At 40.6% G+C, this 23,854-nt stretch overlaps 2 protein-coding genes across 2 annotated transcripts; one reads left to right on the top strand and one right to left on the bottom strand.

Annotated features, from left to right (window-relative positions):
- Positions 1 to 786: 786 nt before the first annotated feature.
- On the bottom strand, positions 787 to 4,103 carry LOC137914592 (substance-K receptor-like). The gene is made up of 7 exons (XM_068758109.1): positions 3,969 to 4,103; positions 3,264 to 3,559; positions 2,014 to 2,208; positions 1,554 to 1,704; positions 1,318 to 1,437; positions 1,159 to 1,235; positions 787 to 1,087 (listed from the first exon to the last, which is right to left on the bottom strand). The coding sequence occupies exons 1-7, from the start codon at positions 4,101 to 4,103 to the stop codon at positions 787 to 789; spliced, it is 1,275 nt and encodes a 424-aa protein (XP_068614210.1).
- Positions 4,104 to 7,207: 3,104 nt separating this feature from the next.
- On the top strand, positions 7,208 to 19,160 carry LOC137914602 (tetraspanin-15-like). The gene is made up of 8 exons (XM_068758119.1): positions 7,208 to 7,297; positions 10,478 to 10,663; positions 11,426 to 11,500; positions 12,918 to 13,013; positions 16,823 to 16,939; positions 18,071 to 18,121; positions 18,392 to 18,508; positions 18,993 to 19,160. Exons 1-8 carry the CDS (start codon positions 7,208 to 7,210, stop codon positions 19,158 to 19,160), a joined length of 900 nt encoding a protein of 299 aa, XP_068614220.1.
- The last annotated feature ends 4,694 nt before the right edge of the window (positions 19,161 to 23,854 follow it).

Genomic DNA, 23,854 nt, shown 5'->3' on the forward strand with positions numbered 1-23,854 from the left:
CCCGTGGTTCAATTTTAAGTCCACCCAATGACACCTAATAATCACTTACGATACTATTCTCAGCTAATGACAGTGTTGCATTTCATATCTGAGTGTTCTAAGCAGCGATTACATTTGCATTCTTATTTAGACTCTGCTGTACACTGACTAAAGAAAATAGTACAAACCAGTGAAAGTAACATACAAAAGTAACAAGTAGCATACTGCATGCACACTATGTGTCCGATGAATGAATAGTAATATACATAAAGGATGAAGAATAATAAGGGAGATTCAGCAATGATTGTAAAATAAACGGGCTGGTAAATTGAGATTCCTTCACATATTCTGTTATTTATTCTTTAATCTGAAGTTTGATTCTATTTTGCAAGTGATCAATCAGGTGTATGACTGTAGTTGAAGTTTTTTGTGATGACAGTGGTACTATCAGGAAAAAAAAACCCATTGCTAAATGTGTAACATCTGAGAAGCCCTGACTAAGAGCAAACTCTAACAATGCAGTAAGTCTCTGGTGTAGCCTCCATTGACAGCTGTTATGACCACTTTGGCAAAAAAAAGAAAGAAAACCAAAGCATCCATCAGCTTCGTACTCACATTAAATCAAATACCTACAGTATTTAAATAAAACGGGTGATAGTACAAAGTCCAGAGAACAATCAGCACTTTTCTTCCCACAATGCAGACAGTCATCCAAATATCTCAACTCTGGCTGGCTCTCCTTTGTTCCAATGGCTGCAGTCTCTGGAGCTCCTGCAGCTATAGGAAACCCTTGATTTGATTCATCGGTCAGTGGGTAGGTCTGTGCTGCATCAGTTTGGAAGCTGCTTTATCACCAGGCGTCTTTGTTTTCTGTGGGCTGTATGTTTTTGATGTCTCATATTTAGGGATGCAAGTGTTTTTTTCGCTCTCCGTTTTTGGGTCAAAGGCGTTGGTTTTGATGGAGGCGTTTGCGTACGCACTTTCTTTGCGGTGGCTGCGTGTCATGGTGACTCTGAAGATGTGTGTGTGCTGCAGTTCCATCCTATCCTCCTCCGACACTTTGATGAAGGGGCACCAGGCAAATGCGTGACGGAAACCCGCACGAAACCTACAAAAAGGATGTCAGAGTTGGTGTTTGATGGAATGATGGGATTTCCTGGATATGAATGTGCCGTTTACCTTTGGTTCAGGCAGCAATAAATAATGGGGTTGTACATGGTTGAACTCATCGCCAACCAGAATATGGCCAGATAGACCTAACGGGAAAAGACGGTAAGCTGCAATATAAGAAAACAAAACCGATTAAAACAAACAATGGGCTCATGGGCAGCAGCCGACCTGCTGGATGTAGTGTTCTTTATAAATCTCCTTGTTAAATGATCCCAGTATGAAGTAGACGTGATAGGGCAGCCAGCACATGGCGAAGGTCACCACCACGACGACCATCATCTTCACCACCTAGATGAAGAAGAAGAGAAAGAATTTTTTAACTTCAGCTATGACAATCTGAGCTCTTGGGTAACAGTGAGATGCATTAAAGGGTCACAGAAGGAGAACGGACCAAGGCACAGCACCTTTCTCTTTGCTGTTATCTGGTTGTGATAATGGTCTGTCGCCTCTCCGGGGATGCGCCCACCCCAAAGCGACCGACCGACTAAACTGTAGGTCACTAGCATCACCAGCAGAGGAAGCAAGTAGATCAGCAATATCACCGCATACTGGTAACTGCAAACAGAGAAAGAGCGATTCTTACATCTCGTGATAATATTTATATGAATATTTATTATATGTCTTAGGTATCGTTGGTTGTGAGTCTTCATCTTCTGAAGAGTCCCTCTGGTTGATTAGAATATACTCTTTACTTCCACCTACGTTGGTATTTAAATGTGGAGGCATGATATCCTATGGCACGGAAAATTCTAACCTTTTATATCAATCAGTCCTTGAAAATTACAATCTGTAATGCTCTATTTTTGACCTGTCGTGTTGCAGCTGTTACTGCGTGTTTTTTGTATTCATATCTTGTTCTTGCACCTTAGTTGATGTGTTCCTCCGTAATCGCCAGGCCAGTCAACCATGCACACGGTCCTGGGGTAGTAAAATTGTGTCACGCTGTAGTAGCACTGAGGGAAAGCCAGTAAAATGGCCACAATCCAAATAAGGGCAATCACAACCTTTGTAGAGGTTGAGGAGAGGCGGGGCTTTAGAGGATGGATGATGGCCATGTACCTAAAAGAGAATAAGAAGGTTTATCCTTTCAGAGCTAAGTGTTAAACCATCAGAAATGTAACGTTCAACTCTCATAGTCTTTAAAAATAACAGACTCTTTTGTGTTTCTGTCTGGTAGACATGGAATCCAGTGTGCTAGACCAAAGTTAAGCTTTCATGGTGACTGCATACATTTATTAATTCCAATTGAAACGCTTAAAGCCGGTGATTTAACATTTCAGAATAATACGAAGAAGAAATGTGTTAACCATAGTGAATTTATATTGTTTAAATCTCCTGTATGAATAAAATTATCTGAATCTTTAAGAACAACAAAAAAAAAGAAATATATGCATGAGGATGTAAAATGTATTAAATTCTAATTAAAAATATGGATTAACATATTTATCAATCTAGTTTGTCCACTGATGGCAACTGTGTTTTATCAACAAGGCTGCAATGATCCCAATAAAGGTTATTAATATTGATATGCTTAATATTATCAGCATTATCCATTATAGTCAAATTATTCCTCTATGACTGTGAATTATATATTGGAATATTTGAGGATCAAATCAGTATATTTAACTTACTGTGACCCTTTTTTGATAAATGTGAAATCTGGCATCAAATAGTTTGCATTAGAGGTGTAATTTGTTTATTTATCTAACTGTTGCTTCATTTTTATTAACAAATGTGTTGATTGAATGCAGACTGTACAATGTGGCAAATGTGGCAATTTAAAGCGCTATTTGATAAGACAACATGCAGCAAAGTTGACTGATTCAGTAAGTGGTCATCCAACCCTTTCTGACTGTTGATGAAGCTCCTAATGGAGTTCTGCAGAAGAAAAGGTGGATCCATCTTCCCATGACTTCCTGTTTGCTTGTATACGAGAGAGAACATTTTCTTGAGTGCTGACTTTTCCATTTTAATGGTGATTTGGATGAGATCATCACTTTAACTGTGATGATCTTCTAACTCATGAAACATCAAATATCTTGATTTGTACTTATTATGGTCTTTGTACAATTTCCAATATAGCTTTTTTCCATTCTTTTTTTTTTTTTTTTTACCTGTCCACTGCGATGGCAGCCATTGAGTATATTGATGAAAACATGGCTGTGATGGGAAAAAAGTTTTGAAATCGGCAGTAGCCCAGGCCGAAGTACCAGTCGTTGTGAAGGGCATAGACGAAGTTAAAAACAGTGTTGAATGAGGCCATGGAAACATCGGAGAAGGCAAGATTGACAATGAAGTAGTTGGTGACGGTCCTCATGCGTCTGTGAGCAAGAATGATCCAGATCACTGTGATGTTCCCAGTGACAGACACCAAGATGATAAGGGAGTAAGCGATGGCCCAAAGAGCCACCTAGGAGAGGAGAGGAGAAAAATATTCATTAACGCAGAAAAAAAAGGCAACACAAATAAAATATCTACATGTTAAATTGTTTTTATGATGAATTTTAATTGTTCCTAAAATAGTTCACTCTTTGAGCATCATTTTTTAAATAAAGCTATACCAACTTCTTACAAATGTATAAGATTTATCTGATGGCAGTAACATAAATATGCAATGAATACAAAAACAAGCTCAAATGGAAGACATCGTTCTTGTCTTAAAAAGACTTATCAGGTTACAACAACCGGCGTTTTGGAGACAATCTCTCCCGCCCAACATAAATGCTGATTTTGTTTTATCATACTCACATTACTGCGCTCTCTTTCATTAATTTCTTTCAGCGTTTCCCCAGCTCAACTCAATCAGAACTTTGTCTTACCTGCCAGTCGGGCTGCTGGAACTGATTCCCGTTCGTCTCGTTTCCGTCCTCCAGCCAGTCGACGGTCGCTGATAAGGGGAATGAAGTGGCCTCCATGTCTCGTTCAACGCCTTGAGTAAGTCTTTGGTCGTCCATGTTTATTTTAAATCCAGGTTCACCTGGTGATACAAATATTCTAACTGTATGCGCGCTATGCGTCATGCGTAATTTGGAACAGAGCTCATTAGTAGTGGTTTCACATCCACTTGTCAAATTACACTGTTGCACCGTTTGGCGCCCGAGTTAATAATCACACACCGAATCACGATTATATCAAGTTCCACAATCTGCTGATACGGAATCTTATTAGCGGCTCCGTTTAGTTTTACAAAAACATTTCCTGGCGTGTTCAATAAAACTGACTTTACTTTACATTTGCTTTATATAATATTCCATCAACTGTTGCAGCACAATAAATTCAATAAATAATAGCACACACGATAAATAAAATCCGATGTATTTGGCTAAAGTATACGCAAAACAGTGAATAAATTATGCATTGAAGAAGTTCTGTACAAAAATCATGTAAAATACATGTCAGATTAAAATCATGTAAAATACATGTCAGATTTACCTTCATCTATTTCACCTCTCTGATTTCGCAGTCGTCAGTCCCGCGTCGTTTATTTCGTTCCATATCTCATGATGATGTCCAGAAATGTAACTCCTGCGTAACGGACGACCTGAAACCTGGTCCATCCAATAATCCTTCCAGACATCTCTCTCTCTCTCCTGGAATGTGTTACTAACTGAGTATGGCTCAGGCTACTGAAGGTGACAGAGACGCAAAGACAGGCAAGCACGAGAGAGAGAGAGAGAGAGAGAGAGAGAGATGAATAGAGTCTCTGCAGCCATTCCTGCCTCTAAAATGTTTTCCTCTTCAACATACAGCAGCCTAAAGTTGACACACAGAGAGGTAATGGCTTTGACTAATCTTTTTGTTATACTTGTGGAGATTACGCTTAATCTCTGCTTCCATGCTAAAATGTTCCTTTAATCATGGGCATTCATTTGGATGAATACTACAGGATCTCTATTCTAAAGCATTTGGGTCAGTAAACGTGCACTCCTGCTGCGGCCGCGTTCATGGTGTACATTCTGTGATCGGTTCACTCAGGATCAATGCCTCTGAGGGCTACTTTTGTGGGTTCTAAAAAGTAGAGGGATAAATCAAGTGATTTTATTAATGACTCAAACTACAGAACCTCACGTCACAGGGTTGAAATGGGATTCATCACGAACGCTGATGTCCTTGCGAAGCACGACTCAGAGTTTAACAACTTCTGTCTTTCTTCTGAAACAAGATAAAACATTTTAAAACACCGTTTCTGCACTGATGGTTTTAGAAGGTGAACAAAAATGCCTCCTGAGGTCTTCCGGCAGGTCGCCCCTCGGCCATTCATCAGTCAAACATTAACGCTGAAGGCGCCCAAGCCTTCACAGGAAATCAGGGAGGCAAACATCATCCTTCTATTTAAGTCTGTGTTATTGATTTCATTTTTCTTTACCATTTGTACTCTTTGTTGTCTTTAGTCATGCCATGTTTTAATTGTCCTTGTTGTGTATTAATAAGGTTAATGTCAGATGCATTATTATTTGTATACAGAAGCATCTAATGTGGTGATGTGTGACATCTTTATGTTTCTCCTTTAATAAATCCTTTAAAGAACAAGCTAAAACAGGCAGTCAGTATGATCAGTGGGTTTAATGTCCAGTCCTTTATTCTAACTGCGTCTGTGGTTTTTGATCTAACCTGTCTTGTTAGATGTCGATCATTCATAAAATCTCACTATTCATTTGCTCTCCTCCCTCCCAGGTAGGAATATTCCTTTCTTTATATGTGTTTTCATGGAAACCAAATAGATGGAGGTTGATCCTGCTGAGTTCAGCTGAACTCATTCTCTTTTTTTTTTGCTGTTGCGTTGTGTACAGTATCCACTGCATATGTGTACTTTCGCATGCCTGGTGAAGGGCACGCTGGAGGGTAATGGGAGGGGAATGAAACGTTTCTGTTCAGCTACTGTTGAATCGTGGTCTCCTCAAAAGCACCTTGTTGGTGATATGTGAACAAATATTTATGTTGTTAGCAAATATGCATTTTATTGTGTATGATTCCGGTGCATAAATATATGATCTGCACATCCGTGTTTATACGTAGCTCAGAAATGATTGGACAGCCGCACCGCTGTGTGTCACTCAAAGTAATTTATTGCAAGTTTTCTCTTTAAGTAGTTGATTTACCACCTTACCACAATTCCTTATCAATAAAATACTGATGTCCAGCACCGATAGTCCCTCTTCTGAACTTCACCACCAGGGGCCGGCATACTTAAAAAGGAAAAAAAAGCAGCGCTAACTTGTTTGTCCTTCACACACCTGCTGGGATTCCGTATTTCCCCACGTTATCCTGAGACTTCAGCCGTTTTCAAATTAATATATCATTGCCCATCCATGCAGCAATGGATGGACGGACGTACATGTCTTACACCTAATAAAGATTCATTGGCAACACAAGTATATCGATCAATAATCAACTGAGATATTGAAGAACACATTTTGAAGCTCCATTTCACTGTTAATGAACCAAAGGAAGAATCAAAGTGATCCAAAATCCAGGATCTCTTCTGGGTCATCACCAAAATGTAATCGTCGGTTCCTGGTAAAATTCACAACATTTCCTAAAAGATTTCATTAAGATATATATGTAATATATATATATGCATTTTGAGTTATCTTGCTAAAAGACAGACAGACAGACAGACATTGACAACTCCTGATGTTCCACCAATCTGAACGACGACATCCAGATCATCCGGTTTGGAGGTTGATAATGTTTTCTGTCACATTGCACCACAGCCCATATTTAACTGTGATTAAAATGTATAAGAAGACCTAAACAGCTGTTCCAGGAATTTGTTCTGACAGCCTGGAAACTATTTTCCTATTGTTGCTACACAATGGTGTCATTCTGTGATGCTCCTCGGTAAAAAAACAAAAACACAAAAAAAACTACCACCTCATTTTAGAAATACATTTGTTGACCGCCTTGAAACTCCGTCTTCGCTGCCAGAGACAGTTTCTCTCATCCTCCGTCCATCCATCCATCCATCCATCCGTGACGTCATCGCGCGCGCCCAGGTGTGGCGACGCTGAAAACGCGGAAGTGTGTGTGTTGTCAACAGCAGCGCGAGCCAGGCACGATGTCAAACAACGACGACATCCGATACTGTCACAAATTCTCCTACGTTCTCCTCAAATTCCTGCTTTTCTTCTACGCCATTGTCTTTTGGGTGAGTCGCGTATACTTGTTCTGAGGAGGAGCGCTCGCTTTGCTCGCACCGACGGCCCTGCTAAGATGTGGTGGACGGGGATGTGTGCTAGGCGGTGCGTCTGTGCTCGGCCTCCGCGGAGCAACGACAAACACGTTATTACTATTTTATTAGAAAGCGGCGCACCCCTCCGCCGGAGTTTAGGCAGGTGTTGAACGCGTAAAGCGTAAAGTAGTGCGGGTGCAGGCTGAGACCCGAGTCAACCTGCTGTGTCCGCCACACCTTCCTCTGCGCCCTTTACCTGCCTGCACTCACCTGTCGGAGCCTTGCAGGCTGAACAGGGAGGTGTATAAAGATAAAAAACAGCATATGTTATTTTTTTTATTTTTTTATTTTTTACCTCTGCTAGACTTTTTTTTTATTTTTTATTTTTTTTTTTCTGCTAGACTTAATTTCCCAGGTTTGTTTACTCATTTGTCTGCTGACAAGGTATGTGGAAAGACCGTCAACACTTTGTAATTAGCTATCATCATGAAAACTAATCATTCAGATCTGCCTTTATTGAAAAAATCCTGATTTCCATAATGGCATCTTTTAACAAATTAGTTAAACATTATTTTTCTTGAAGAGCTACCACACTAATAATGTTTCCAGTGTGTTTCGCATCAGGTTTTATTGCTGAATTTGTCGAGGTTGACGTCACGTCACTTTCAATACTATTGTATTGTAACATTTTTAAAATCTTAATAAAATTATATACAAGTTAAAACTAAACTTTGAATCAGACGAAACAGACGTAAATTATATTCACTTTACCCCTACAGCCTGTTGATTCAGTCGCGTTAGAGTCATTCTCACCACAAACCGCCCCTCAAGAATGTGGTTTAGCTCCGCACGATGCAGTCACATATAGAGAGCAGTTTAGATCCTGTTGTTGCATCTTCCCGGGAATGTTGAATGCGGAATGCAAACAATCTGCATTATATGTGCTGTTTTATTAAAAGCACCAACAGCTTCCTGTTAAAAACCCGCTGTCTCAATCTCTTATGAGCTCTGCGAGCTCTAATGGGTCATATTATGTTTCCCCAATTTTGCCTTTAGTGAGAGAAACTGATTTTAAAACAACAAGGAATGTTTGTAACTGCGTTTCATCCTTGACAGCACTTCGTTTAGCGCAATAGTAAATGCGATTCTCATATGTTTACCGATGCTGGATAGATTTATTGTACCGCAGGACAGGATGTCTGTGTCCCGGAGATCAGCCGCTGAGGCTGCAAATAGTCAAAAGAAATGTCAAATCTCAGATGAACAATGGCGAGGAGAGGATTAGTAATTTCCTGATGACTGCAGGAAGCAATTTTGCCGTACAAGAACAATGACTTGAGAGGTTTTGCAGCTGACAATCGCAAAGCAAAAATCAAAGCATTAAAAGTTCCAGCAAGATGATTATCCCAAATGTCATGTGTAATTTTAAAAGTCATCCCGAGATGAATTAGGAGTGTGTGTCGCATTTCATGCAAATGCAAAGTTTGCGTTCAAATGACAGGGCTAGTTGGAAAGTCACATTTAATGTGATGCTATTGACTCGCTAAAATTCCTGAGCATCCATGGTTCCATTTGTGTTGTTCTCTGTGGGAAAGTTTTCAGTCCTCGACATTCCAGAAACTCTTTACTGGCATTGTATTTCTAGCAAATTAACAAACGCCTGCCGGTTCCTTGTGAGTTTAATTACTGTTACAGTTCTACATTGAATTCTCATGAATGATTTTTTATATATATATATATATGTAGCCTGATGTCTTTTGCATTTCAGCAGTGTCGGTCTGCCTTCACAGCAGGAAGTAAGTCAAGCGCACACCAGCCCTGCAAAGTTTGAATAAAGTTTAATATGATATATAAAAAGCAACTTAACCTTGGTGTGATGCGCTGACACTGTCACTAAGTGCACGCTGGTAAACACAGCACTGCCTGTGTTATTGTATCATCTCAACTATTAAGATCTGTTGATGTGAGCAAATTAGATTTTTGTGCTCTTAATAAAGACGAGGACAAGCGATCGTCTTTACAAAGAAATCTGAGGGTTGCTACTTTTATTGCTCCAAGTGCCCTCCTTTTGACGGAATGTAAGTTTCGAGGGGGGGGGGGCAGCGACCATCATCTCATGGTACGACGCAATAACAGACTGCGAGCAGGGACTTGTAAGGAGAGGACGGCTTGGACATCTTATAAACAGTTTGTGGAACCTCAGAAGGCGCAGAGGGCTGCTAGAACAAAACCATCCTTTCATTTCTTCCCTTCTTCATCCTCTTCTCTGATGTGGTTTCTGTCTTCATTTGGCCTGGTGTCAGCTGCCCCCCCCCCCCCCCCCCCCCCCCCCACCACCACCCTGCAAAGGTTAGGTGGTCATAGTTAATGGATGGATGAAGGCAGGTCGTGAGGAGGGAGACTGTAATTAGCAACGAAGCTGCCAAAGATGAAGCGTTTCCAAATGAAACGTGCTGTGATCAAACTCTTTAGTGTGTGTGTGTGTGTGTGTGTGTGTGTGTGAGAGAGTGTGTGTGTTCAGTTCGATGCAAAACACTTTAGATGCACGAGGGAATTCACGCGGTTTATAGTCTGCCATTCTGGCAGGCAGGGGCATGAAGGCGATCGTTCTTATTCCTGGATGAGATTCATTAACACCTATAAGGCTCATATGAATTACTTTACCTGCAGACAAAATGCCTTTCCCATTGAGGAACACAGCGGCAGCTCGACTGCTTTCGTTTTGTGATTCTCAAGTTGTGCTGACAGGATCCAGTGTTAATGGATGCGCTGCGTTCCTCGTCACACAACGTCCAGCTTCTGTTCCTCTGACAAACCCCTCAGTCACCAATGTAGAGTAACAGAATGTCAAGACGGGGGTTTAATTTGTTTGGGTGGGAGGTGTATGTACGGATTTGGATAATGTAACCGTCACTCCATGCCTCAGATAGGGCAGTTTTCCTGAGGGAAGTATGGAGCGTCGCCTACAAAGTTCACCGTGGAACAGAACGCAGCTTCAACCTGCTGTTGCCATGCTACTTTTAGCCTATTAGCTCACAGCACAAGACATTGACATAGTTTATCATCTGTGTTGACACTTTGACCTTTATTGTGTCATTGTGGAGCCTCGTTTGGGATCTCGTGAATCGACTCATCCAAAGTTCTTTGTGTTTCCAGCTGATCGGAGCCTTTATCTTGGCCATTGGCATCTATGCTGAGGTGGAGAGGCAACGCTACAAGACGCTGGAGGGGGTGTTCTTGGCCCCGGCCATAATCCTGATCGTTCTGGGGATTGTAATGTTCATTGTGTCATTGATTGGAGTCCTGGCTTCATTGAGGGATAATCTAACCCTTCTGAAGGTGGTGAGTGCTTGCTGGGATTCTTAGGATGTGTGTATCAATGTGCAATTTAGCCTTTGTTTTCTGTAATGAGATCCTCTTGGAACATTTGCATTTGTTTACGCTGTTGTTTTACAGCACCTGGATAAAATTCTGCCTCCGAATGAATGAGTCGATGTTACCGGCCATTTATGCAAGATGCACTTTTAATATAGAGCAAAGAGTTCCGATCAGACAGAACAATAGTTTAGTGATTCTTACAGAATTAGAAGACAAATGTGAAGAATTTAATCAAACATTTTTAGGGAACACATTGGAATACTTGAAAATTTCAAATTTCAACCCTGGAGTGTTTTTCTTTTGAAATAGATTCCGCTTTTATGAGGCATTGTGAGCTTGTACTCATTCGCGCCTAAAAAGTGAACATATTCAAAGAAAAGGTGATTGAATTGAAGAATTGAAGACACCCAGTTGGACAAAGGAAGAATAAAAACAGGCGAGCTCTTATGGCAATGCACATGCCCAGCCGAGGAATGATTGGGACGCTTGTGCTCCAGTGACACACGTGGATTTAATGCATGCATTGTATTTAGCAATACAATTGAATGTAGCCTTTGGTGCCAGAGATATTGATTACCGTACACATTATCTGCGTGCAAACCTTTTTGGAGATCTAGATTTCCGACCGTGATGAAAACCCTGCACGGATCGTATTTAAGTTTGCTGCTGACTTTATGAAGACGGGTGGATGATGTCTCTTCCTCTTCACTGTGTGTTTGGTCTAAGTTCATGTACACCCTGGCTATATGTCTGATCCTGGAGCTGCTGGGAGGAGTACTGGCACTGGTGTTCCGCAGCCAGGTGAGTCCTCCAACACATTGATCAGGAGTCATTAAAAAGACGGCATGGGGACATTTTTCAGTGAAGTCCTTCGTCCTGCTAGAGATAAAGCGATGCCAGAGACGATGATTTCCTCACCCTAAATGCTTGCCCCTTGAATTTTAAATTGGATTGGTGTCATTATCCATTTGATATTTATTTAAAGAAACATTATTTGTTTAATAAAGGTTTTCTGCAGGATCAAGCTCAGCAGCCTTAGATGATGCATCAAATCGGACACCAAACTGATTCAGCATAGATTCAGCTACATTTGACGACCGGTATTTGTCATGTGGGAGAAGTGGATTTTCAGTGACTCATCTGGAATATTACTCTAATATCTGTCGAAGCATTGGAGGCATCATCCATTCAAAAGTTGGAAAATCTTAATTTTCCCAATCTCAAAATTATTCACATTTAAAAGAAACAAAAATAACTGTCCATTAGGCCCATAAACGTCCACTCAAGATGAGAAAGCACAAAGACAAGGAACATGAATCCATGTTACACGGATGTGAACTCATTCCTCTTCCTCCCCAGACGCCACCATTGGACACTGCAATGAACACAACAGAGGAGAGGGGGAAAAAATGTCGCTTGTCTTTTTGTGATGCTTATATTTCCATCTCATTTGCATAATAATCATGTTACAACTGGTGATGCATGAAATATTAAAGCGCCTCACATTATTAGAGGAAAAGTCAACAGTGTAGGAACTTAAAGAAATGATGGTGTTTTCATGTCGACAATTTTGGTGCTAATGTAGTCAGGCACTGATTTATGACGAAAACCATATTTGTGCGATAAGGACTGTTTACTGCTCAGATACTCGTTCTATCAGTCTGTGAAACGGGATCAATGCATCTATTTACCTAATCTCATAATAATGAGCAACATTTTCATATAATGTGAGGCATTTGAATGCATTTGAATGTTTGTCAAAAGAAAATCTAAATTATATTCAATATTGTTTGATTTCAAAGACAAAAATGATAAACGGAGATTAAAAACAATATTTGTCCACAGTATGAGCATGCATTAAGATAACTTTAATCAAATATAATCACTTTTATATTATAGCTGTCTCATTTACATTTAGATTGAAAAGACATGTTGGCACAAAAGGAAATGTGTTCATTATAAAAAGCCTTCAGTTTCTTGTTTGAATAAATAGATGAAGATGGATTCTTCTTTTTGGGGTTATACCATGTTTTACGTGAGCTTGCAGGAAGATGTTCGGTGAGGTTCCCTTGTCTTAAAGGGTAATGAGAAAAGAAATTATTTTCTCAGTTCATTATCCTTCAATAAAAAGAGGGAAGCGTTGAGTCTAATGTAACTGTGAATAAGACAAACGTACAAATAAAGTACCGGTAAATCAAGTGCCCTCTATTACTTACAGACGGTGGAATTGCTGAACAAGAACATCCGAAGAGGAATAACGAACTACTACGACGACCTGGACTTCAAAAACATCATGGACTTTGTGCAGAAGAAGGTGCGGTGAAGCCACTGATCATTCCTGTGACGTCTGAATACTGATGGGTGTCAGTATTCAGACGTCTTATAAACGGACTGCTGTACACAACGCACCTGTTGGCATCACAGGTGGCCTCCAAAACAATCAGAAGAGTGCCGTGTCATCGCGGCGCACAGCCGGAAGCCACAGATCTCATTATCGACTTTTGTCAAGCACATGGGGTTGTCATATCTGGGGGCAGTAGACTGATCACAATTTGAAATGAAACGAATGATTGATGGAAGAGAAGGACAAGCCCGTCTGTCTGCAGGCTGCAAGCCTCACGCCTTTCTGAACGGATAATAAGATTGGCGGCTCAAATTGAGTTTCATATTGGGATTTGGCAATTAACAAACTGAGGCTGAAACACCTGATCCAGATGAGACGTTTCATTGTGGAGATTTTATCATCTTGAATCTAATAGTCTGAACATCCAGGTGGGAATTGTTGCTTCTTTTCAGAGATTTGATCAATTTCATAGAAATATTTAACATTTTTCAAATAATTTACAGAATACTAAAAAATGTCAGTTTTTCATGTACATATAACTGAACGCTAAGGCGCAGTATTCACCTATTTTAAATATATTTTAACAAAAAATGCACGTGCACAGCATTATAAATGTGACATGTATTTTCAGTGGGTTATGTTCTTGAAACTTGACCAACTCAGGATCACATGCGTTCCAGATAGACGCCAGCCTGATTAGTTCAACTAAATTACACATCTACTCCTACAGCAACGTCTTTGGAAGGGTTGTAGGGTTGTGTCACTGGAGTGAGGCAACCTGTCGCTCTTTCATGTGACTTTTTCCAGGTTCCACCTTTCCAAGATAGATAACGATTTATACTCAAAGTCCCCTTCAGTTTAATTGGACCCTTTTGGAATGAGGCACGCTTGTTGGGGTGGAGAGGGGCTCTCGCCGTCGATGAGACACCCTGAGCTGATTAATCCTCCCGTCGTGTTTGCCAGTTGAGACCTGTCCAAAACGACCGACTCTCCTGCTGGAACATTTGCCACTGCTGAGGGTTACTGCTACCACTACTAATATTTTGTGTCTCTGTATTTTTATACATTTTGTGACACACACAGCATGTTGTCTATGAATCTAAACAAGGCTGCTGATGATACTTTAGTATTAGTATTTGGATACACACACAAACTCGGACAACATGTCAGCGTTACCTGATTAATTATTTCAAACGGAAACACTTCTGTGTTTGATGTGATGTTTATTTTGATCTTTACATGATGGCTGTTTTATTTTACTATTAACAGCTTTCCAGGCTAATTAAAGCAGCAACACTATTCTGAACACAATAAGACAGACATGCTGTCGAGCCATTCGCTTTAGCTCGCAGCATTTACCGGTACGACAGTATTTTAATCACTTCTCCTTCTTTTATAACTTTTTTAACTATTCCCACCCTACTTAAAAAAAGCAGATTGCTCTGTACATCAAATGGGGTTAAAAGTTAAATCTATTTGACAACCGTTCTTTAAAAATATCACATCGTATTTAATATGAACAGTCAGTAGTGGCGGATGCGTGGAATTCAGAAACACCTTCATGCTTGATGACCTGAAAAGTGACCAGACGTGGGACTTGTGCCACTTTCTCCCTCAGGTTGTCACTGTGCTGTCATGTCTTTCTTTCATCGTTCCAGTCACCCGTTTTTCCATAAACCGAGCTCGGCATCAATTTCAGATCATTTCACTGATTAAAAAAAATTGCAGACAGACCTCAAACTGCTTCAGGGATGAGTTGATCACAAAGAGACCTGCCTACTTTACTGCGTGAAAAGTGGCAGGACACAAATTACAACCTGTCGCAGTCGATGGCGATGTGACAAGCACCGTTAATTTTACGCAGTAATTGGCCAAGTTTGTTTAATTTATGACTGGAGTTTTGGTCTTAACAACTCGCCTGTAAGCTTTTCCAAGTTTAATAAAAGTGTAGCTTTCAATCAAATCCGGTATAAAAAAAAAAACACAGAATCAGAGACAATGTCAATGTGGAGACAAAACAACATGTTCTGTCTATTGGGGCACAATAGCTGTCAACAACACAGGGAGCCCACATACAAATGTCTAAACCAAAATGTGTTTAATGAAGAAGAAATTAATATACAGCATGAAGATGTAGTCGGTAGTGCGGCCTCCGATTTGAATCGAGTCAACTCGACTTGTAGGAAAAACAAGCGAGCATTTCAAACCTTTTAAACGCTAACCGCTAAGCGTTCATGAACGCTCCGTCTCGATACTGATTCACCGATGAGTGTAATGACGATGGCAGGGAGATCATGATTTTGCAGCACCTCATTTGAGCAGTCAGCTGGCCACTTTGCCACCCAGTTAGTCACTCGGTCTGCCAGCGAGCAGCTGGTCATCAGTCAGGGAGCCACAGAGGAATGGAAGAAAAGCCATGAAACTGTAGTTATATTGAATTAAGTCTGTTATATTTGATTAAAACTTTAACAAGCGGATTATAATGTCCTCTAGTCTGATGAGGAATGTCTGAGAGGACGGAGGGGCGTCCATCTCCATGGTCTCGCTGCTGTTGTCAAGTCTTTTGCCCGTGAGGTTGCTCTGTTGAGAACGCTACATCCCCTGAACTGAAATCAGCAAAATGATATGTTGTGCTTCCTGTTTTTCTTTTTTACTTCTATCTAACAGTTCTCTACGTGAATCGCATCACCATTGCTTTCTCTTCCAGTGACACGTGTTTAGGGTCGTACCCAGGTCCTGAACAAACTCCGCTCTGGTCCGTCAGTCGAGCCAATGATGAGAGAGTAACTTCCTGGCAGACTGGCATCGTGTTAGGATATTCATTACATTGCTTCGGAAAGAGCAGCCTAATTTTTCTTTATTTATTCATCTTTGTTGTTTATTTGTTGTCTTATATATCTATTGGTGTCTGACCCTGTCATCTATTCTTTTTTATTGTCTTCTCAAATGACTTTTTCACTGTGAATAGAGTATTTATGCTCTCTGAGGCAGCTGGGCAGCCGATATCTGGGGAACTTTGGGTAATGTTTTTTAGTGCTGTGAATTACTGCAGTAAAATTGGTTAATTTAAAGCACCGAGTCGGATGGTCTACTCGCACACAATCTGGATGGTATTTTTCCTCTTAAACCTCGAGGACACAACATCCATTAGTTCTTTAGAACTTTCAGACAGTGCAGTTTTTCACTCTGCATCAGTCCACGTCAGAGGAGCTCCAGCTGAGAATATTCTGTCATGTTTTTTGCCTTAAATTCCATTTTATATAACTTCATGGTTTAATGATATTTGAAATTGTATGTCACTGGAAACTCGTTTAAAAAACGTTTTAGCTGCATTTTGAGGAGGAAGGCGGGAAAAGGATAATAAATAAATGAAAGATATGGCAGGGAACCGAGCTGCCTTGACCGAAAAATATCATTAAGCCTTCAAGTTCCGTCTGTTATTCAGAGCACAGCGTCTGATTAGATAAGGTTCTGCTCCAACTCTATCTCGAACTGACTTTCTTTGCCTTGTACACATCTTGTACGTCGTAATCAGATTTAGCCACCCGGAGACGTGTTTCAAGCTGGCAGCAGTTATGACAAATAAATGAGGACATCTCAAAACGGAACAACAAATAACCTGCAACAAAATTAATTAAAATTGGGAAGTCCAATATCCCTCAGGCCTGGCCCTGATGTTTGCTGTAGCGCCATCATGAGGATAAGAATATCAAAGTGCTGTGCTCTTTTTGTCATTTCTGCTGTCGTCTCTCTTCTGACATCTCCCCTATCTTTGACAGTTTCAATGCTGCGGCGGTAAAGAGTATAAAGACTGGTCGGTGAACATGTACCACAACTGTTCTGCTCCTGGCCCACTGGCATGTGGGGTCCCTTACACCTGCTGCATCATCACCAGGGTAGGTATCACTGCTGCTGCCGTTTTCTTTTTGCACGCTCCTGCAAAAACGTACAGTTGACACTCAAATCACTTCCAGCCGAGTGCTTGAGGAAAAATATTGTGAAACGATCCTTTTGAATTTGAAGCTCGGCATTTTTACGATCAAGAATCAACCCCTTCCAAGCCGGTATGTTTTTATGGGCCTGACCCAATGACTACAGTCAAATGTGAAACTTACAGAAGTTGATCAGGCAATTCATTTGCAATACACCGTTAGCCAGCAATGCTATGTTTATATTTTGAACTCAAAAAAAGTCTAATTATATCGTGGTTATTATCTTTACCATAGAGCGTAACATGCTGTTTTAATGTATGCTAAATGATCTGGATATCCTTTGGCTAGAAAGCCACCTGCTCACAGGTGCCGCTTCTATTTCTGCTAGTTATAGGTGTCACTCGGAAAAGCGAAACTCCCATCAGGATTATTTATACGTTGGAGGAACTTTGCCTGAAGTGCCAGAACAGTGAAAGCATGTAATCATTCCCGGCTCTCTATATTTATGAGTCTGTGAAGCCCTGAACACACACACACACACACACACGTGTGTGTCATGTGTGGAGTTATGTCTGAAAAGCATCTCACCATTGTTGCGTTAATTATGCCTTTGCTGTGCTTGACAAACTCACAAAACGGCGCTCTTTAAGTTAAACACCCACATCCAAGCGTTTACAATAAAAAAAGAAAACAATACAAATTCATTTTTTGATCATTCAAAAAAATCAGTGTTTGATCCTCAGTTTAATGTCGAGTTAAACTCGTGAAAGTTCTCTTACTGTGAAACACTTACTGTGAAACCGAAATGTCCCGTGTTTCCTCTCGTTAATATTTGATGCCATTGGTTTCGTACATTCTGGTCTGCATAAACTCTCAAACTCACTTATAGTTCATCCCAAAGGCAAGAACACAATGAGGGGCAGATCTGAGATGGACTGAATGTCCACTACCTATAATGTACACGGAATACCCTGCATTGTGGTGACTGCACATAAAACGTTGTCTTGATTCTTGAAGGCGTTCGCAGGGATCTTCTTCTTAATATGCACTGTTTTTAAGTTGATTTCCTTTTCTCTGCTTCCCTATACGCTTCAGCCTAATGAAGTAGCCAATACTTTGTGTGGGTACAAAGCGTTGGAGAAAGAGGTAAGAGTTTAAAGACTGTTGTCTCTTTAACCTCAAGTGCTTGTTGTTAGTTTCATATGAATCGTGCTGGTTTTTGCCTGCAAAGAAAGCTTGTAATGGCCATATAATGATCTTTGGAGGAAGTCAGCATAAAAACCTTTCAGTCATGAGGTGTGATTTATTCCTGAATGTCAACATGAATAACTCTAATGAGATTAAAACTTTATAAACTGCTCTGTGACTGTAACCACTAAGTGAAACTGGAGCTAACGAGTACGATGTCTTTCATAGCGACTGGACTTGATAGATACGATCCACATCAGAGGCTGCACTGATGCGTTCTTCATCTGGCTGATGGACAACTACAAGATTATGGCAGCAATACTATTAGGGATCCTGCTGCCTCAGGTACACACACACACTCACACAGTGTGTGCTGCACTAAGACCAAACGTAGAGCCTGCTATGCTATCCTCCTGCACCAAGGCAAGAAACAAAAATATGTCAAATGTAAATGTTGTAGGAGTCTAGCAGGATTACAGAAGAAATGCTGGATGAAAATATGAAAATTATGAAAATAAATCTGAAAGTGCGTCTTGGATCCCATCAAAATTTGAGAGCAATCCGGGTCTGGATACAAAAAAATAACAATGATCCGTATTTTCCCATTTACTTATAATTGAGGCTTTAAAAAAAATGCTATCTTTTAAAATATGCATTCAGTTTACTCACCAAAAATCACATTCATAAAGGGGTCCGATATGCACTATCATGAAATATGTCTTCTGGATCTGATCCAGAATGAGGTCAGGAAAAAGAACCGTTGTTTGAGGACATCATCAACTGCTGCCTCTCTCTCTCTCTCTCTCTCTCTCTCTCTCTCTCTCCCCAGTTTTTTGGTGTGGTAGTCAGCTGGCTGTACATCACTCGCGTCGAAGACGCCATCAGTGAGTACAGTCACTACAGGGACAGACTACTGAACTCAAACGAACACGAAAGAGCAGCCAAGACTCACGGCCGTGTGTCCAAATGGTTCAACTGTATGCCAGACATCGACTGATGAAGCCAAAAAGCCGTTTCGCTCCAGTCAATCCAGGTGGAGCCGCTGTGGAAACACTTCTGAACTGCCGGTTTAGTCTGTGTAAACCGGCAACTGAGGAAAAACTTGGTTGTTTTTTGTTAGAATTGGATTGACATCCAGACTACTGGGAAATTCAAGTGTTAACACACTGTGCATTTCGTCTCAGGGATAAACACAGAAACCAACGCAACCACTTATGTGTCTGATTTTATCTGACATAAATTTCGTCAAATCTTCATCACGGCCTCGGTCTAAAGCACTGAACATTTTTATGCTGTTTTATGTATTCATTGTTTTCCTCTATGAACTAAATAAACCATTACTGTACTTGACTCCCCTATTCAATTACAGGTGTTTACAAAAAGAAGTCATTCTAATGATGCTCATACATTTCATTCAGAGGCGCCTTTCAAGAGACTCAAATCCCCTACGAAGACAAGTACGGGAACAAAAACACGTGGCGGGCGGGGCCAGGGTGGGATCCCATGGTGGTCGGCAGGCTAGAGGCACAACGAGATTGATGGATGAGGCTGTTCTGAGCATTCTGGTGGGAGCATTGATGTGGCGGAGGTCGGAGCATACTCCACATCAACTGGTCCCCAGGTGGCAGGCTTCAGGTGGGTCATGCCGTTGTCCCTGGTAATATGTGGCCTTGGGCGCTTCTTGCTTGGTGGGGCGCTCTCAAAACCGCATCCAGTGACAATCGTTCACACAAACACAAAACTATTTTTGTTTGCGTTACACAAACTACTCGAACTTCCAAAATGAATAAAAGGGTGCATTTTTTAAAAAGTCATCCACGTGAGTTTGAGATCATGAGTTCTTCTGCCGCTGCGTCATGTGAAGCATCACTGACCAAACGCTCCATGTCTGTTTCCTCTTCTGCTTTTTTTCTGTGAGAAATGTCTCACCCAGTTCGTCTATTGTTTTTTTTTTTATCTTGGCCGGATGAAGACAAAAAGGATTTTACTCTCTTTTCATCAAAGACTCCTCTCCTTGCTTTCTCCGTCCACTTCTCCAGCAACTCCCCTCTTAGCGAGGTACTAGGGATAGAACAGGATGGGATGTTTTGATTTTAATTTTGATTTATGATTATAATTGATGTTTTTATTAAGTGTAACTGCTTTCCCCAGCTTATTGCTTTTTACTTCTAAATCAAGCCTATAATAAAATTACAAAATCTTAACTCTCCCTTTGACTTCTTCCGTGACTTAAAAATAGAGCTTACGCCAGAATAACATCTAAAAGGTTCTAAAGGCTATGTTATGTCCTTGAATAGTTCCACTGACTAAAATAGAATAAGATGCTGTCCTAGAAGTATGAATTATCCAGATTTCTGAATAAAAACCCGAGTACCAAGTTGCACCAAACCCAAAGAAGCAGTTCATGTAACTGACCCGATCAGCACGCACGTAGTTTTAAAAAGTAGTTGGGTCTCCTCGAGGATCACGGTGCCGCGGAGGTTAGCAGGGCAGAGGTCAGATAACAACTTAGTGACTAGAATTGGGCTAATACCATATTGGGACCTAAAGTAGTTATGTCGTTTTAAATTGTCCCTGTTGGGGCATGGGTCAGAGTTTAGAAGCTGAATTTATATGCTGTATTATGTCTCTGCCTGAATAATAAATTGTTGTGAAACCTTTCATTAAACTAGCCTCAGAGAAGAGATTTCAAAATAAAACTAGAACAGGTGGCAGACTTCTATCCCGTTATCAGAGTCAATAAAGAGAGAGATTGTGTGTTTGACCCACCCTTGTTGCACGAATTGAATCATGCTGCTCGTACTATCATCATACTAATTTGCGTACATGTATGTGTGGATGTGCGTGCATGTGTGTGTGAGGACAGGAGATTGCTGACTGGTATTACCAGTGGCTCGTTAGTGCAGTTCCTGCAGTGTTATTTATCACGTTTTCTACACCTCCAGGCGGCCATTAGACCCACTAAGCTGGTAAACGCCCACGCACACTCGTGCACACACACACACACACACACACACACACACAATACTGTCTCCTCCTGCCCTTTCTACCTCTATTAATGGAATGCGTGTAGAAAGTTAATGGTCCTGGCACAGCTAATAAATAGTTGAATTAAAAACATGCTCTGCTCTACGATGCCATTTAACTCGAATCAAACCGGAGGCTGAAGACACAGCTTAGCTCAGCTCAGCTCGTAGAACAGAACCAGAAGGGAACATGACGGAGCAGAACAGAAAAATGTGACTCAAACGTGAACCATCCAGCAATTTTTCCTAACAATCAAACTGACAAACAAACAAATGCCGTCAAAAAGATAACCTTGGTGGTAACTTTGTTCTGAATCTATATCTATGGTAGCTCTGACATTGATGGATCTGTCGTGCAAAACATCAAGCATGCATCAGGTCCATGTTGCATGAGACATTGCATGCTACCACATCTCCTCTTTGATTGTGTTTTAATTGCTCAGATTGATGATGACAACAATAATATGTAAGTGCAAAACAAGACATGAATTCCCATCTCATTCATTCAGGTCGCATGGGTATGTACTGTATCCGATCTCAGGCCACATGTAAAAGTGAGTAAAATCGGATTTGAAGTTTTTTTTCTTTGTTTCACACAGCCCTGAAAAGATTTTATTTGTGCCACATATACACAAAAAAAAAAATTGAATTGAGTCACTTCAACCTGGTGATGTGAACAAATCTGCTCTGTGCGTCCCTCTTGTCTAAATCCTTACCCATTCTGAAAACGCACTTTGTCCTCACAAACATGCACACACTCCAAGATTTGAAAATAATGGGCAATAAGACTCTACACAAGATTTCATTAAGGTCCCGCTGCCAGAGGGAGCAATGAAAGCACCTCCTCACATGATCACCAGAGAAGCAGCCGTGTAATGGAAAGAAAACGACTGATGAGGTTTCTTTGGGGATCCGTCTACTTTACAGCAGCTGGGAAACATGATCAACACGGGCATTCTGACCTTCAGTAAGACCTGGAGGTGGGATTCTAATTGTCTTTTTAATATCTGTTCAGACCTGTATGCTAGTTCGAGTTGAGCTCTCTCTCTCTCTCTCTCTCTCATTGGCTGGTTTGAGGCTGCTGAACAGAATTGATCCATTTCAGTGTTCGTACCATACCAGATACTCTCACATGAACGTGCACTGGCTTCACATCCAAATGCCCCCCCCCCCCCCTCCCACTTGTGACTTGATTCAGGGTGTTAGTTTAAATTAGCACAACGGCATATTTACTGTTTTAGCTCTATAGTTTCATGCTCATAAGATAGAAATAAAAATAGCAGGAGGATGTTGTCATGATTATACCCATCAGGCTGCAGTCTATATTTTCCTGGGAGGCATCTTCCAAACTTTGTGTGAATGGCTCGTTGGTCTCGGCTCGGGTATAATTTTTGCGTAGGGTGCATGAGGTGCCAGGTTCAAATCCCTCAGAAATGCATATCATAATGTATTGTTTACATATTTTTCAAAAGTCAATCAGAACTTGTTTTTTTTATTTGAGATTGGAGGACCAACATCAATGCTAAAGACTGAAGCTGAATAATAGACCACAAATGAATGAATAAAAAAAAAAAAAATAGCATCACGGGCTACAAAGAAGACTGAAGTAAAGCTTTCATGGAGATTAACAGGCCTGCCATGTTAAATCAAAATGACACTGAAATGAATAGCATGAAATCAGCAAAGTGTTTGAGAAGATGGCTCCAAGCCGTTTTACTGGTTGATTACAGTCATTGATGGGTTTCCCTGGATATCTGCTGTCATCTCCTGGTCGCACTCTGCAAATACAAAATTACTCTTAAGAAGAAACAAACGTAGGCAATATGTATAATATAAAATATAACAGCCCTAAAATTGCCAGATTTTAGACAAACTGCAGCAAAAAATATCCAAATATGAAAACCAGCAAACCACCTTTGAAATATCCTGCATGAGTTGTTGTTGTTGTTGTTGCTGCTTGTGCCTCTGGACTTGTTTCAGTATTTTGTTTCATGGCAGTGGGCAACAGCAAAATCTTATCATGCAGTCAATCAGGGTCCCCCAACCTGAACTAATGTGAAATGAAGATTGACTTTTGTGAGGATAACCAGGCCCACGTGGTTGAAAGAAGAACTGTGGACCTCTCTAGACTCAAATGAAGTCTCACTCTGGTGAAAAAACGCACAGAGGTAGTGTTTGTAGGAGGCGGTTCAAGGGAATAGGAAACATGAACGTGCATGCAAATATCCACACAGCGGTGAAACCTCACAGCTGCACCAACTACAGTAAAAGCTTTATCGAGAAAGCTAATCTTATCAAACACACACAAATAAAAAGAAATAAATCAAAGCATTACAGTCTGTCTCAAGGCGAGCAATCCTCGGAAACACAATCAAGTTCTGACACTGAGGACTTTACTGTAACATTGAACATTTTATTGATGTGCTGACAAAATATTAATTTTACATTTTAGATATATTTATCATGCATCCCTTTGAAAGGCTTTTACTCAAAATCTTGACTTTCCAACAAGAGTGTTAGAATTTTTTTTTTTTCATCTTATGCTTGACTTATAAAATAAGAACAAAGTCCATTATTGCTCCATCGTGAATCAGTGGCAGAAGAAGAAGAAAGGTGTAATAAACTTTCAGTTGCAGTTTGGTCAGTTAATAATTACTCAGCATTA

Source organism: Brachionichthys hirsutus, unplaced genomic scaffold, assembly GCF_040956055.1.
Source record: "Brachionichthys hirsutus isolate HB-005 unplaced genomic scaffold, CSIRO-AGI_Bhir_v1 contig_177, whole genome shotgun sequence".
NCBI lineage: Eukaryota > Metazoa > Chordata > Actinopteri > Lophiiformes > Brachionichthyidae > Brachionichthys > Brachionichthys hirsutus.